General features: G+C 45.5%; 1 protein-coding gene across 2 annotated transcripts in view; it reads left to right on the top strand.

The window, feature by feature from the left end:
* SKIC3 (SKI3 subunit of superkiller complex) overlaps positions 1–16,487 on the top strand; it is a 214,149-nt gene that overhangs the window by 103,710 nt on the left and 93,952 nt on the right. For both annotated transcript variants that reach the window (XM_073624527.1, XM_073624528.1), the window contains exons 25-26: positions 345–419; positions 14,966–15,107. In XM_073624527.1, the coding sequence (XP_073480628.1) occupies positions 345–419; positions 14,966–15,107 (217 nt within the window). The remainder of the gene's footprint in view (positions 1–344; positions 420–14,965; positions 15,108–16,487) is intronic.

Genomic DNA, 16,487 nt, shown 5'->3' with positions numbered 1-16,487 from the left:
CAGCTGCCCCCTGCCCTCTAAAAGTAGTATGTACAGTTTTAGAGATAACCAAGATGGACCATTCTAAAGTCAAAATATGTTTGTTTTTTTTCCTGGAGTTTGGCCTTAAAATAAAAAAAAAAAAAAAAACATGGGCAAGAACCAAGGCACCCCTGCAAGAGATGTGGGGCAAGTGCCCAGCACTAGCAATAACCATGTAACCAGACATCTTACGAAAACACTAATGGTTTTAACCAAGCTAGGGTTCTTCTTTAAATATGATGCACTGCACTTTCTATTTGATGTCCCCACCTCTTTATTTGCTGTACATCCACTGCTCTGGGTGTGTTTTTTGTTTTTTTTAGGCCCTGATTGCAGAAGCAGTTGGCAGCTATGAAACCATGGATCTCTTCAGACACACTACTGAGCTCAGTATGCACGTAAGTCATTGCTAATACTAAATTTGCACATAAAAAGGAATTTCTTTATCGTACATCATGGGACACAGAGCACCATAATAATGACTATGTGGGTTATACGCTTACCTTTAGGTGATTGGACACTGGCAACCAATAGTAAGACGGTTCCTCCCATATAACCCCTCCTATACCGGAAGCACCTCAGTTTTTTCGCCAGTGTCTTGAAGGTGATGGTCATGGCTGTTGAAGCTCTTCAATTTTCTTCAAAGATGTCCCACTGAGGACGTCATAATCGGATCCATTCGGATGGCATAACAAAAGCTAAAGTGAATGGTACCCGAACCTCGGTTCAAGAACGAGGTATTGCTTGTAATGTGTCCTATATAGGCGCTGGACTCTTGTTAAGTTGCTATTCCTGGTCAATCTTGCCCAAGGTAAAACCAGAAAGGGTGCTTTACAGGTCCAGGGGTGTGGACCCCAAAATATGGGGGACCCGGTCCCTGAAGGTCCTTAGAGGCGCTACCCACCGTGATGGAAGATTGGGCCTGGTAAAACAGGCCCTTCTGCTTGGGATGGTGAGTACTCCCTTTGGGAATTTATTATAAGTATATATGTATTCCCTCTGAAACCTGCTGGTAAACCTTGAAATCCTGTGTCTTACAGATGCCTGGTATGGCGCGCATTTTGATCAGGTGTGCGCGAATGTGCGCATGCACCGTGTGTGCGCCACCGGCGTGTGTGCATGCCGTCGGTGTGCGCCGCTGCTGTGCGCATCACGTGCGCCAGGATGGCACATGCGCCCTGCGGCGGGCATGCCGCTGATGCGCGCGCTCACTCTCTAGCTAAGGCTTATAGGGATGGAGCTCCTGGCGTGCGCGTGGACAACACAGAGCGACATTTGGGCACGTGAGTCTGGAGGTCTTGGACACAGTGGTGAAAGGTTGAAGGCTGGTTGTAGTTTGTGGGGAGTACTCCTTTTCTTCCTCGTGTGTAAGCAATGTCTTCCAGAAAACGAGGTATAGGGAACAAGGCTAGCACAGGGGTAAGAGTACCTCCTTTTAAAACCGGAGACCAACCCCATGCTGATGCAGCCTCAGTTTCTCCTGAAAGACCTGCGGCATCTGGCCTGGCTGAGCCATTGCATTTGTCAGGCATAGTGACCACTACCAATATACCTGCCTCGGCTTATGTTACAAAGGATGATTTGGCATAGGAGGCCTTGAGGGCAAAATAGCTGGCATGATTGCCTCAGTAACACAGGGGGGGAGGAAGCGTAATAGATCTTCCTCCCCTGAGCCTGGGCCAAGTGGAGAGTCACTAGAGCACCAGGACTCTTACAGCCAGATGGATCCAGGTGATCTGGAACCAGAATGGGCAGAGGATTTGGAAGAGGTGGTCATAAAAGACCGAGAGGAAGGAGAGGCTGAAGGATCCTCGGCTGAGGACTCTGGCTCTGAAGAGCCAATTTCAGCCTCCCATTCCCAAAAATTGTTTATCCAATCTCTAATTGAGATGGTACGATTTGGGTTTAAGTTAACCCCGGTTCAGGAGTCTGCACTCTCCTGTTCTACTTTGGGATCTTTGCGACCTCAGCAAACTTCCCAAGCGTTCCCTTTGCATCCCTTACTGGAGCAGGTGGTTTACGCGCACTGGGAGCACCCTGACAGGATATACTTACCTCCAAAAAGGTTTTCTGTCTTATATCATATGGAGGAGAAGTTCAGGAAGAAATGGGGCACACCTTTGGTGGACGCTGCCATATCTTCTGTAAATAAAAGTTTAACCTGTCCAGTGGATAATGCCCAGGTATTCAAGGATCCGGCTGATAAAAAGCTAGAGTCCTTATTAAAGGCCTCCTTTTCGGTGGCTGGTGCAGCAGTTCAGCCAGCAGTTGCAGCTATTGGGATTTGCCAATCCCTAAAGGATCGCTTTAAAGGGTTGGTAAAGAACATACCTTGCCAGGAGGAATCTGCCAAGAAGTTATCGGAGATTCCTCATGCCTTATGTTTTGCAGTAGACGCATTGAAGGACTCAATCCAACAGATGTCTTGTTTTGCGTTACTGTCAATACATATGGGCAGAGTCTTGTGGCTAAAGAACTGGTCTGCTGAGACGCCATGTAAAAGGCTACTCGCAGCTTTTCCATTCCATGGAGAGCGCTTGTTTGGTGAGGATCTGCATAAATATATCCAAAAGATCTCTGGAGGAAAGAGTGCCTTACTCCCTATTAAAAAGAAAGGGAAGCAACCCTCTTATAAAATTCCCAATGCTCCAGGACCTAGTGCTTCTTCCCTTAAGCGGTATTGACGGCCTCAGCCGTCTGGATTTAAAAGACCCCAGGGTCAGAAGAAACCCTGGACCCAAAAGACACCCAAGCCCAACTCCAAATCTACCTTGTGAAGGGGCGCCCCCGCTCTCACGGGTGGGGGGCAGGCTTCAGCAGGGGGTAATTATATTCAGCAGGGGGTAATTATAAAGGTTCCGCACGAGGAAAGGTTCAAAGGGTTTTACTCAAACCTATTCACTGTGCCGAAGCCAAATGTCTTTGGCTTTATAGACGTTCGATCCTTCCCCATAGAGTTGGTTCGTTCGATAATAAAATCCCTGAGAAAGGGAGACTATTTAGCGTCCATATATAGCAAGGACGCGTACCTTCATGTGCCAATCTTCGGTCCACATCAGAGGTTCCTACGCTTTACTGTAGAAGGCAGTCATTTTCAATTCGTGGCACTACCATTCGGTCTGGCCACAGCCCCCAAGGTTTTCACAAAGATTCTGGCCCCGGTGTTGGCTTTCCTAAGATCTCAGAAGGTCTCCATAGTAGGATACCTGGACGATCTTCTCCTAAGGGATTGTTCTTGCCCCATGCTGATTCAAAACGTGTCAAGAATAGTACGAGTTTTGCAATGCCTAGGTTGGATTCTAAATTTGGACAAGTCAGCTCTTTGTCCGACCACAGCCTTGGTGTATCTGGGTCTGGTCTTGGACACCGCCCAAGAAAAGGTGTTTCTGCCCCCCTTAAAGGTCGCCTCCATAGTGGAACTTGTCCAGAAGGTGAAAAAAGAACTAACACCTTCTATTCGGCTGTGCATGAGGTTGCTGGGCAAGATGGTGTCATCCTTCAGCGCAGTGCCATATGAACAGTTCCACTCCAGAGTGTTCCAGAACAGTATTCTAAAGGCCTGGGACAAGTCAATGGTTCTATCTCCACAGGTACTATGGAACCTTTCTTGGTGGTTAAGAACCAGCAATTTGAAAAGAGGGAAATCTTTCCCACCAGTAGCCTGGAAAGTCGTAACTACAGACGCCAGTCTTCTCAGCTGGGGAGCAGTCCTAGAGGAGGCGTCTGTTCAGGGAGTATGGTCCCAGACAGAAAGGACCTTGCCCATCAATCTATTGGCGATTCGGGCAGCTCTGCCATTCTGGACATCCAGACTGCGGGGTCTTCCTGTCAGAGTCCAGTCCGACAACTCCACGGTGGTGGCATATATCAACCACGAGGGAGGTACCAGGAGTCGGGCAGCCCAGAGAGAGGTAAACCATATATTGACTTAGGCAGAAAAACATGTGCCGTTCCTTTCGGCAGTGTTTATCCCGGGGGTGGACAATTGGCAGGCAGATTTCCTAAGTCGCCGGAAATTGTTGCCAGGGGAATGGTCCCTGCACCCCGAGGTTTTTCTACAGATCTGCCAATACTGGGGGACCCCAGATGTGGATCTGCTGGCATCCAGATTCAATGCCAAGCTGGACAGGTTTGTCTCCAGGACCAAGTATCCGCATGCTGTCGGGATAGACACATTAGTAGTTCCTTGGGATCAGTATTCTCTGATATATGCCTTTCCCCCGATCCAAATTCTGCCGCACTTATTACGCAGAATACAGGAGGAGCAAAAACCAGTGATCCTAGTGGCCCCGGAGATCCTGGTACTCTGAGATTGTGAAGTTGGCAGTAGGGGACCTATTGGTCCTTCCATGCCATCCAGACCTGTTGTCTCAAGGACCCATATTCCATCCTTCTTTACGGTTGCTGAATTTGATGGCTTGGCTATTGAGACCAGACTGTTGAAAGACCGTGGTATTATGGGTTCAGTCTTGTCTACCTTGATAAACGCTAGAAAGTCGGTTTCTAGAGCTATCTATTATAGAGTCTGGAAGTCGTACATTTCTTGGTGTGAGGAGAGGAAATGGAGCCCTCGTAGGTATACGATTGGAAGAGTTCTTGCCTTTCTTCAAGCAGGAGTAGACTTGCAGCTTGCTTTAGGGACAATTAAAGGACAGATTTCGGCCTTATCGTTTTTTTTCCAAAGACCAATTACATCCCATTCTTTGGTGTGAACCTTTGTCAAGGGAGTAACACACCTGAGTCCACCGGTTAAACCACCTTTATGTCCCTGGGACTTATATTTGGTACTGTCAGCCTTACAGAGTCAACCGTTTGAACCTATTAGGCATATTCCTTTAGTCCTATTGACCAGAAAATTAGTTTTTTTGGTGGCTATAACATCGGCTAGAAGGGTATCAGAATTGGCCGCCCTTTCTTGCAAAGAACCCTTTATGATTCTTCATCAGGACAGAGTGGTCATGCGCCCTCGGATTTTTTACCGAAGGTAGTTTCCAAATTTCATTTGAATCAGGATATCATTTTACCTTCCTTTTTTCCAAACCCTAAGACTAGGGAGGAAAGGTCGCTTCACTCACTGGATGTGGTGAGGGCAATAAAAGTTTACTTGAAAATGTCTGCTCCCTTTCGGAAGACTGACTGACTGTTTTTTTGTCTTGCCTGAGGGTCCTAAAAAAGGACAGCCGGCAACAAGTTCAACTATATCCAGGTGGATTCGTCAGACTATTATCCAGGCGTATGGAAAAAGCGCAGGGTTCCACCTTGGGGTTTAAAAGCACACTCCACTAGAGGAATTAGTGCATCATGGGCAGTACGCCAGCAGGTGTCTATGGCTCAGGTTTGCAAAGCGGCCGCTTGGTCTTCAGTTCATACGTTCACCAGGTTCTACCAGGTGGATGTGAGATCTCAAAGGGAGACTGTTTTTGGCCACAGCGTGTTGCAGGCAGCTTTATAGTCTCAGGCCCGTTAGGCTTAGGGATAATGTGTCCCCCCCCCCTCAGATGCATTGCTTTAGGACACCCCACATAGTCATTATTATGGTGCTCTGTGTCCCGTGATGTACGATAAAGAAAAATGGATTTTTAAAACAGCTTACCTGTAAAATCCTTTTGGAGTACATCACGGGACACAGAGGTCCCTCCCCTTTCTGGGATCGTCATTGCTTGCTACAAAACTGAGGTGCTTCCGGTATGGGAGGAACCGTCTTACTATTGGTTGCCAGTGTCCAGTCACTTAAAGGTAAGCGTATAACCCACACAGTCATTATTATGGTACTCTATGTCCCGTGATGTACTCCAAGAAAAGGATTTTTCAGGTAAGCTGTTTTAAAAATCCATTTTTTTATTTCTAGTCCACTGAGGAACACAAAATCTTTAACCTTCGGGTTATACTGCCACCTACAGCAGGATTGAACTCTGGTAAAGCGAAAACTGTGGGCCAACCCAGAATGACCCCTGCTATTTACTACATGCCTCCGTTTTTTTTTCCTAGTGTCCCAGGAGAATGGACATATTTTCCCCAGCTCTGCTATTGTAAAGACTGTTCATTTTCTAGCAATTTTTTTCATCTTTTTTTTCTATCCAGTGCGAATAGCTGAGCCTGACTTTTGAACCGTACCATATCCGGACCTCGCTGGACTGGACAATGCAGGGCAAGCATGAAAGAGACCTTCATGTGCTTGGTTCTGTGTGGGGCCCTTTTCAAACTCTGTTCTGATAAATATTAGCTAGGGAGCACTTTCCAAGTCCAGGGCTGTTGGCATTGTCTGTGAAAACTCACATAGTGAGTAGACTGGTCCCACTGTACTGGTGTTGGAGTGCCGCCAACTCACTTTCCACTAATGGGTCAGGGACTGCCTGCAGCACAGCTACTCATGGTGCCAACATTTGCACTCTGGAACCATGTTGATTTCTGCTGTTAGTCTCTCCCTGTTTTCAGAGTCACCTTAGGCTCAAGGTTAGTTAGGTCCTTTGCTCTCTCAGCTGAAGTGTTTACTGCTGTCATGCAGGACACAAACTACCCAGTTTTACCTTTGCTGACTGATTGCAGAGGCCATAAGTATGATTCTGTGCCTTTTCCTGTAGGTTCTGTATTTTATTTACGTGTCGCCTTAGCAACTTCTGAGCCATTGGCCACAGAGTGTGATTCTGTGTCTTTGCCCAATGAGCTTTATACCCGAGGAGTTGAGTCTACTGCCATTACTCCAAAGTTAAAGGAGATTATTTCAGTGGTTATTAATGTAGTGCACAGCACTAGAGAATCGGCCTGTTGCCTCTGTCAGTTTTATTTTTAGGATTGAATCATATAGGGCCTCTAAGGCAGCAAAGATCTTCCCATTGTTCCTGCTTTTCCAACTGTCTCTGTGTGAAGATTGAAAGTGTCCTGACTGTTCACTTCATGATAAGTGGTTCCTGACCTTTTATTCATTTATTATAGATTTTTTTTTTTTGAGAAGTGATCCATTCATTTTGTGGATCCAGCATTGTCTAGGTGACTACTATTCTGGTGGAGGATGCATCTGTTTCTAAGGACGCTACTGATAATCGGTTGCCAATCTTTCCCATGATTTTGTTCCCACTTTCATTATTTTGGCTGTGGATTTATTTTGGCAGACCATTTCTGACGCAGTAGAATTCCATAAAAGGGATCTAACCACTGCTGCCGTTGACTCTTTGCTTATGGGACGTTTGGAGCAGATGGCTATGGCATTTAATTTCAGCTGTGATTGCTCTTTGGAAATATCACGCTTTTTTTCTCGCACGAGTCTTCTGTCGGTGCATATGTGTAGGGTACTTTGTCTGAAGTGCTAGACTGGGGGAACTGACTTGTGAGAAGCCCTTGATCTGCATGCCCCTTTGGGAACAATGCCTCTTCAGGCTGCCCTAAGTGTTCTTTTTAGGGCTATTACTGGTCGTAATAGCACTCATCATCCCCTGCAGAAGAATAAGGAGCATAATGCAAAGCTTTTCACTTTCTCTTTTTTTCCCCACTTTGATTTTAGCATCGAAATCCTTCAAGCTTACTTCCCAGTTCGATCCCTTAAGTCTGCCATTCAAAATCTGCCAAATTTCTCAGGCAAACTTTACTCCACATTAAAGTGCACCTCCCCTTTCCAGAGTGGGGGGGATGTCTGTTGACCTTTGCTGATGCTTGACATCTTTCATTCCAGAAGCTTGAGTGTGGGGTGCTGTGTCCTAGGGCTACAAACTTTTCCCCCTCATTTCTCTGTTCAAACTTACCTGTGACTTCTCACAGACTGGCAGATCTTCATCAGTCCCTTTTGGACATTCTGGCCAAGTGTCAAAGCTCCAGTCACTCTTGTGAAAATGTTACAAGGGTTTTACTGCAACCTGTTCACTGTCCCGAAACCCAACAGGGGCATTCTCCCCATCTCGTAGAAGCTTATGCTTCCCTTTATTTTGGTAGATTCTTTCAACACAAGTCAGTCTGTTGGGCTGGTGGGTGGGGACATGGATACTTTATCATCTCCTGATAAACATCTTGGAGCTCTAGATAGTTTGGCTATCCCTTCATAGTTTGACCAACCTGTTAGAGTGCCACCTGATTTGGTTTCAGTGAGTCATGGCGGTGGTGTACAACAACCATACGGGAGCCATCCGAAGTCTTTCTGCAGCAACAGAGGTAGAATCCGATCCTCTCCTTTGCAGAACTTTTTGCATTCCAGCCTTTTCAGCTGTGTACGTATCAGGCATGGACAGTTGGCGGGCAGACTTCCTCAGCCAGCAGCATCTGGATCAAGGAGAGTGGTCTCTACAATCAGAGTTGTTTCAGGACCTGTGTCACAGGTTTGGGATGCCACATGATGTAGACCTCCTGACCTTCAGGTTCAACAACAAAAAGGAAGGTTTCTATTCAGTTGTAGGGATCCTCTGGCAACAGCAATGGATGCTTTGGTGGGACCATGGGATCAATACACCCTAATCTATTTTGTATTTCCTGAAAAACATTTCTCACCTTTTTTGCAGGATCCAAATAGAGGACATTCAGGTGTGGTACACTGACCTGACCTGGTAAGACTTCTAGTAGAGGTACAGTGGGCCCTGCCTGATCATCCTGATCTACTGTTCAAGGAATAATTTACCATGCTGCTTTTTGGTCGCTGGCTTTGACAGAATGGCTGTTGAAGCACAAATTCTAAGGGACAGGGCATCTGTCTGTGATTCCTATGATGCTCAAGGTTAGAAAGTCCACTTCCTGCAAGATATATCATGTCAAAGGCTTGCTTTCTTGGTGTGAGTCTAGGGGCTTTCACCCCAGGAGCTTCTTCGTAGGACGATTCCCCTTCCACATGGTTCCGCCATTGTTTGACTGTGGGAGCTGAATCTGGTTCTCTCTGCACTTCAGAAGCCATCATCTGAACTCATTGGAGGCATTCCTTCTTCTACTCTCACCCACAATATGGCTTTCCTTGTAGATATCACCTCTGCATGGCACACATCTTAACTAATGACTTTATCTTGCCAAGACCCCTTTTTTGATTTTGCATAGGGACAGGGTGGTGTGGAGATTTCAGGAGGTCTTTTTAGCTAGGGTAGTTTTTTGTCTTTCACCTTGGCCAGGACATTTTTCTCCTGTCCCTTTGTCTGGCTCCAGTTTATCTATCTCTAGGTGGCTCAGTCAGACTATCGTTCAAGCCTATGGTTCCAATTACTCCTTTCCTGGTAAGACTCCCTCTACTAGGGAACTTCTTGAGCTATTTGACATTAAGCAACTTTTCAAAGATTTGTAAGGCTGCCACTTGGTCTTCTGTTTACCTGGTGGGCATTTTTGCCTTGCCTGATGCCAGGGCATAAGGTCATTCAAGTAGCTTCTTGACCAGCAAACCTTTTTCAGTTTTCTGTTGTTACTTCAGGCCTGTTAGTGATTGCTTGTCATGTTGTCCACTCCTGAGTTGGACTGCTTTGCAAAGCTTTCTTTGGTAATTCCTTTATCCAATAAGATAAGATCTAATGGAAAACATGAATATTTACACATTTGGAGTAGCATGCACTTTTTGTGTAATGTGTGCTTCACAACAGTTATTCCAAAAATTTGAAAGGCTTTCTGTGTCCCACAATGGAAAGGAAAGAAAACATGCTTTTTGTACTCACTGTGAAAACCTTTTGTTTGATTCTATTGGGGGACATAGGTCTCACCCCTCTGTGTTTGTGTTCACGTACTTGATACTGTTTTGCTATAGAACTGAAATATGCTGGTAGTAGGATGTATTGTCCTGGGCTGGCCTACACTTATTTTTGTTTGCCAGTGTCCGGTCCTCCTGTAAATGGCAGTACAACCTAAAGGCTTTCTGTGTTCTTTAATGGACTCCAAGAAAATTTAGTTTACGGTGAGTACAAAAATCCTGTATAGGCTTGGATGCTTCCCTGTCTTATTTAAGGCATTTAGATTTGTCTATGTTAATGCAGTGCATGTATTGCATGTCTGTAATTGCTGTAGGAGTTGATATTAATTTATGTGTGCACAGAACTCAAATCTTGCATTGGCTGGTATTGTGCCAGCTTGCCTTTAATAGTCTAAACCACTTTATTAGTCTCCAGAATGTTTATCCACACTTTAGTCACTTTCACAAGAACTGCTGTCAACTAATATTGTAAAAAAAAAAAAAAAAGTATCATTTTTGGCAATCTTACAGTACATTTGTAACAATTCTGTAGCTAGCATTTAACAACTTAGGACAGGCCTGTCTCCCGATGTGTGTTTTCTGGAGCCATGTACAAGGACTGTGTCCTGCCCACTTATTTTTAATTCTGCAATTAACTAGGCGTTAAAGTGGTTGTTAAGCCACTCTAACCTGTATACACCATCAGCACTGCCTCCTATTGTAGTATCCCCCGATGTGTGTGATTTATGAAAATAAATTCTGCAAATACCTAATTTCACTGACGAGATTGCTATCACATGACTGGCCAGCTTTCTCCTTTTCTCCTCTGAGAGATGCAGCGGGCGGGGCTGAGATTCCTCTGCTGATGTCAGTCTGGAAGAGAGGAGGAGAGAGCTGGCTGGCCATGTGATCGCAATCTCGGCTCTTAAATGAGCTATTTTACAGCATTTATAAATCATTCACAGAGGGGGACACTGCAATAGGAGGCAGTGCTGATGGTGTATACAGGTTAGTGTTATGAGAGCAGCAGGAGGGGCGGCTCACACACAGACAGAGAGGGGAGGGGGAGGAGGACACAGGAGCAGAGAGGAGAGCAGATAGCAGGCTGCTGATGACAGAGGCATAAACTGACCACTGTGTCTGGTCTCAGCAGCGATGATAAAACGTGGTCATTTTATAGAGGGATGGGGAGTAACTGCTAGGATCAGCCAGGTTTTTTAGGTGTTACCGGGGGCCAAATGACACAGGATAAGCACTATGTCATATAACATGCTTTAAAGGTGTAGGATCCATTTTTTTTTTTTTTTTTGGGTTAACAACGCTTTAAGAATGTTGTTGTTTGATCATCTTGGGCACGTTTAAAACTAGTGAAATAAATCACGAGGGAACTCCCAAATGTGGTCTATTCTGATTTTATAAAACCTGTGACAATGCCAGAAAGCATTTCGTTAAAGAAGAGGGAAGGAAGGGACATTTCCAGGCTATAAGATCACAAGCATAGAATCCCCAAGGTGCATATTTCAAACACCAAAAACAAAATGCTGACTTTACCTAACACTCCAGCAAGGAGATGAGGGTTATCTTTTAGTAGTCAGATTCTAAAGCACGTGTGATGTTTTTGCCTGTACGAATACATATTTTGTCAGGGGCTGCAGAATATATTTGTATTTCTTTATATGTGCTCACAAATAAAACTTCTACTGGATCATTTCTATTTTGAACAATACTACAGAATGCAAATGATGCAACAAAATAACTGAGCTGCTAACTAAAATACTGCATCAATACTGAAATAAAAGAATCCGTTAATTGTAGCTCACTTTGTGTTGTATATAAATCCCATAATTCTTTGCAGTATTTCTGGGAGAAGCCACAGCCTTTTGCCAATTGTGTGTTGATCAATTCCCGTTCCTGAAGTCTCTTTACATCATTCTAAATGATCTGTGATATACACAATTATGCAAGCAGTTGGAATCACACCACTCCTTCTTGTCTTATTGCATGCTAACCCCTTTGTGGTGTTCTTTTGAAGGTGTAAACATCTTGTAAAATGATACTCGACCCATTCAGCACCAGAACATGAATAATCACTGGAACAGAGATGTAGTGTAAGTTAGTGGAAACTGCTAGTTCGTTCAGTACAAAACAAAACAAAAGCTGCAAGTATTGAAAAATATCTTTTTGTTTGGACTGACAATGTAGTGCCTTTGCTGCACTGAAATTCCAACCAGCGTTGTCAGCTTTGCTGGACTACAGAACTCCTCCTGTCCCCCACTCTTCTCTCTCCTGCTCCACATGCATATATTGATTTCTTGATTGGGTGGCACAGTAGTGTAGTGGATAGCACTTTCGCCTAGCAGTAAGAAGGGTCGCTGGTTCGAATCCCAACATGACACTACCTGCCTAGAGTTTGAATGTTCTCCCTGTACCTGCGTGGGTTTCCTCCGGGTACTTCGGTTTCCTCACACACTCCATGCTGATAGGTTAGTTGGATCCTGTCTAAATTGTCCCTAGTATGTATGAATGTGAGTTAGGGACCTTAGATTGTAAGCTCCTTGAGGGTAGGGACTGATGTGAATGTACAATGTATATGTAAAGCGCTGCGTAAATTGACGGCGCTATATAAGTACCTGAAAATAAATAAAAATTTCTTAATCAAAACAATGTTGCTTTGACCCCCAAGAGCCTTTCCACACACTGTGTAGGGAAAGGGATATTGGCAGATGAAGTTCTAAGGGGTGTACTTATGTTAATAGGCTCTCAGAAGCTTCCCCTACAAGAATGTTTCAAGTCCCTTGATGATGTCACAGGGAGTAATAGAAGCTATTTCTTTCTACAAGAACAGGTAAAAAAATGAATGCTGGGTCAATATGGAGTGGTAGAGGGGTGCTTACAGAGTGAGGCCTCATGCCCATGGACGTTTTTACAGCAACTTTTTTGAACTTTTTTGCAGCTTAGGAACGCCTCTCCGTGTTAACCTTTGGCCTCATGTCCACCATGGCATTTTCGAGCTGTAAGTGGCATAAGCGTTTTTAAGCTCCAAAAAAAAACCAGGCCCCGGTGCATTCTGAGGCTCCAGCGCTAGAGCTGTAAAATCGGCAGATGCCGATAAAAGGTGCTAAACGCGATTTAACGATCTTGATGCTGTATACACAGCGTTATGCACCGTCCCGCGTTTCTATTCAAAATCAATTATTCCCTATGGGAGCGCATCGATTTGAATAGAAGTCTCACCAGAAGTCGGATCAAGATGATCTGACTTGCCATTTGACTTGTGTGCTGAGAATCTTGAAGGGGAACCCCGACAAAATTTTGCGCGAGGTTCCCCCCAAGATCCATACCAGACCCTTACCCGAGCACGAAGCCCGGCAGATCAAGAAAGGGGGGGGACGAGTGAGCCCCCCCCCCCCGGACCATGCCAGGCCACAATCCCTCAATATGGGGGTTAGTGCTTTAGGGCAAGGGGGCCCCTCCCCCCACCACCACAAAGCACCTTGTCCCCATGTTGATGGGTTGTCAGGATCTGCGGGTGGGGACTTATCATGATCTGGAAGCCCCCTTTAACAAGAGGCCCCCAGATCAAGGCCCTCCACCCTAGGTGAATGGGTAGGGGTACATCGTACCCCTACCCATTCACCTAATTAAAAAAGTGTAAAAAATAAACACACTACACAGGTTTTTAAAGTATTTTATTAAAGCAGCTCAGGCTCTTCTTCTCCTCTCTACCCGCTATCTTCTGCTCTTTTGCTGGGTCTTCTCCCCTCTCTGGGTCTTCTGCTCTTTTTGCTGGGTCTTCTCCCTCTGTTCTTCTTCCGATGTTGACTTGACGCGATCTCCCGGTGTAATGCTGGGTCCGCCGTGTGCAATGACTTATACTGGCATGACTTAAGGGGCGTGTCCTCTAACTTACGATGACGTAAGTTAGAGGACACGCCCCTTGTGATGTCATCACCCATAATGCCCCAGGTGATGACATCACAAGGGGCATGTCCTCACTTACGTCATCGGGTGGCCCCGCCCCGCCCCATGCCAATATAAATCATTGCACACGGCGGACCCAGCATTACACCGGGAGATCGTGTTGAGTCAACATCAGAAGAAGAACAGAGGGAGAAGACCCAGCAAAAGAGCAGAAGATAGCAGAGAAGAACCGGAGAGGGGAGAAGACCCAGCAGAAGATAGCGGGGAAGAACCGGAGAGGGGAGAAGACCCAGCAAAAGAGCAAAAAATAGTGGGGAGAGAGGAGGAGAAGAGCCGGAGCTGCTTTAATAAAATACTTTAAAAACAACCTGTGTAGTGTGTTTATTTTTGACACTTTTTTTTTTTTAGGTGAATGGGTGGGGGTACGATGTACCCCATACTCATTCACCTAGGGTGGGGGGACCCTTGTTAAAGTGGGCTTCCAGATCACAATAAGACCCAGCCCGCAGACCCCGACAACCATCGGGCAAGGGTTGTCGGGAAGAGGCCCTTGCCCTCATCAACATGGGGACAAGGTGCTTTGGGGTGGGGGGGTGCAGGGGCTCCCCTGCCCCAAAGTATTAACCCCCCATGTTGAGGGCATGTGGCCTGGCATGGTCCAGGAGGGGGGGGGGGGCGCTCGCTCATTCCCCCCTTTCCTGACCTGCCGGGCTTCGTGCTCGGATAAGGGTCTGGTATGGATCTTGGGGGGAACCTCACACAAAATTTTGTCGGGGTTTCCCTTCAAGATTCTCAGCACACGAGTTGCACCGCAAGTCAGATCATTTTGATCTGACTTCTGGTGAGACTTCTATTCAAATCAATGGGTTCCCATAGGGAAACATTGACTTTGAATAGAGACAGAAAAACACGGCTGAAAGCTAGCGTGGCTAAACGGGTATTGACGCCAATGCAAAATGCGAAAAAAATTGCGTTTTTAACTCCGCTTTTTTCCTGCCATCGGTACTAGCTTTGTAGCTCGTTTTTTAAAACGTCCGTGGACATGTAGCCTAAATGTTTTGTGTAATACCTGGACATATGCTTTAACCCAGGAAATTCTGGTGTAATTGATGCATCCGGTTATCATTGTCTTGGATTGTGCATAATGAGCTTGACAGAAATGCTGATGGGTGGGAATCCCTGGACCTCAGTCTCAAGTTTGGGATTAAGTGTTCCCAAAACACCTGATAACTAAACTATTCTAAATGGGTATTTTCCTGGTTAACTGAAGTAATATCTGGATAAAGAAAAACCTGGGTCTCTTGTATTGTCGTTTCAAGCTAACCTTTGGCCTAAGGAGTATTACCTGCAAGGATGATTTACACAGCAAAGTAATTCATTTTGGTTGTTTTGTTTCTTTCACAGACAGAGGGTGCCAATGGATATGCCCACTGGGTCTGTACAACCCTGCAGGATAAAAGCAATAGAAACACAGAGCTGTATCGCTATAGCATATTACAGATGAATGCCATCTCTGCAGCTCACCTAGCCCTGAACAAATATACAGGTAATATAACAGTTTACGTTTCTTTATAAATAATTGACACCTCGTGTGACCAAATTAGATTCTTACCACTGTAAGCTGCTTATGTTTACTCATAAATATTAGATGTCGTTGTTTAACAAAAACGTCTAGTTGGAATATATACGGAGCTGCCATTGTAGATCTCTCCCTTTTTTGAAAGTGCAGAAAAAGCCCCAATTCATGACCTGTTTCTTACACAGAGCTGAGCTCTCTTTTTGCACCTATGGATCAGCACAGGGTGCCAGTCCCTGAGAATCGCACCAGTATGTGGGAGGAAGAGGAGTAAGCAACATGCTCCCTCATACCTGAAATTATGCTTCTAATTGGAGAGACTAGGCAGAAAGGAAATGTGCCTGTGTGCTGCTGGTGGGGAAAAGTTAAAGGGGTTGTAAAGGTATACATTTTTTCACCTTAATGCATTCTATGCATTAAGGTGAAAAAACTTTTGATAATACCGCCGCCCCCAGCCCCCCCGTTTTACTTACCTGACACTCAAAAACTCGCCTGCTCGTTCCCGACCTCCATTCAGCCGATCAGCCTGGTCGCTGATTGGCTATAGTGGATGGATTGAAAGCAGCGCAGCCATTGGCTCGCGCTGCTGTCAATCACATCCAATGACGCGGCGCGCCGGGGGGCGGGGCCGAGTGATACAGCAAGCGGCTATAGCCGCCGGCTGTATCACGGGAGCGCGCCCGCAATAACGAACCACCATGCGAGGGAGCTCGCATTAAGGTGGTTAGTTATTGCGGGGAGGAGCTGAGACAGCCACTGAGGGACCCCAGAAAAGCAGGTTCGGGGCCACTCTGTGCAGAACGAGCTGCACAGTGAAGGTAAGTATAACATGTTTGTTATTTTTAAAGAAAAAAAAATTACCTTTACAACCCCTGTTGTTTTTGTAAATGGAAAAGAGTTTTGCCTAATCCATCTACAGCTATCTACAACTGGCCCAAGCTCACCAGGTGATGCACATCAGAATTGCACCTCCAGAGGCTTTGTCAGTCCATAACTGAATATACTCTGTATGCATATACTGTATTTAGCAGATACGGGGGCAATCTAGACTTAGGAATTTTGGCTTAATGATGGGTATAGAGTCATCATTGGGCATAGTAGTTTTTTCTAAGCACTGACCCTAGGTTTGTAATACTTCAACCAGATTGACTGTTGTCTGCAACATCTGCTGTAAATAAAGGACTTCTGGGGAATTGGCATGTAGTTAGCTACATTTGTTTTTTTCTTTATTGTACATCATACGACACAGAGCCTCAAGTAATTACTTGGTGGGTTATGGGCTTACCTTCAGGTGTTGACACTGGTATAACCAATACAGGAAGTTGACTCCCCTATATAACCCCTCCTCCT

This window comes from Aquarana catesbeiana, linkage group LG01, assembly GCF_042186555.1.
Source record: "Aquarana catesbeiana isolate 2022-GZ linkage group LG01, ASM4218655v1, whole genome shotgun sequence".
NCBI lineage: Eukaryota > Metazoa > Chordata > Amphibia > Anura > Ranidae > Aquarana > Aquarana catesbeiana.
This window is presented reverse-complemented; position numbering and strand designations above follow the sequence as displayed.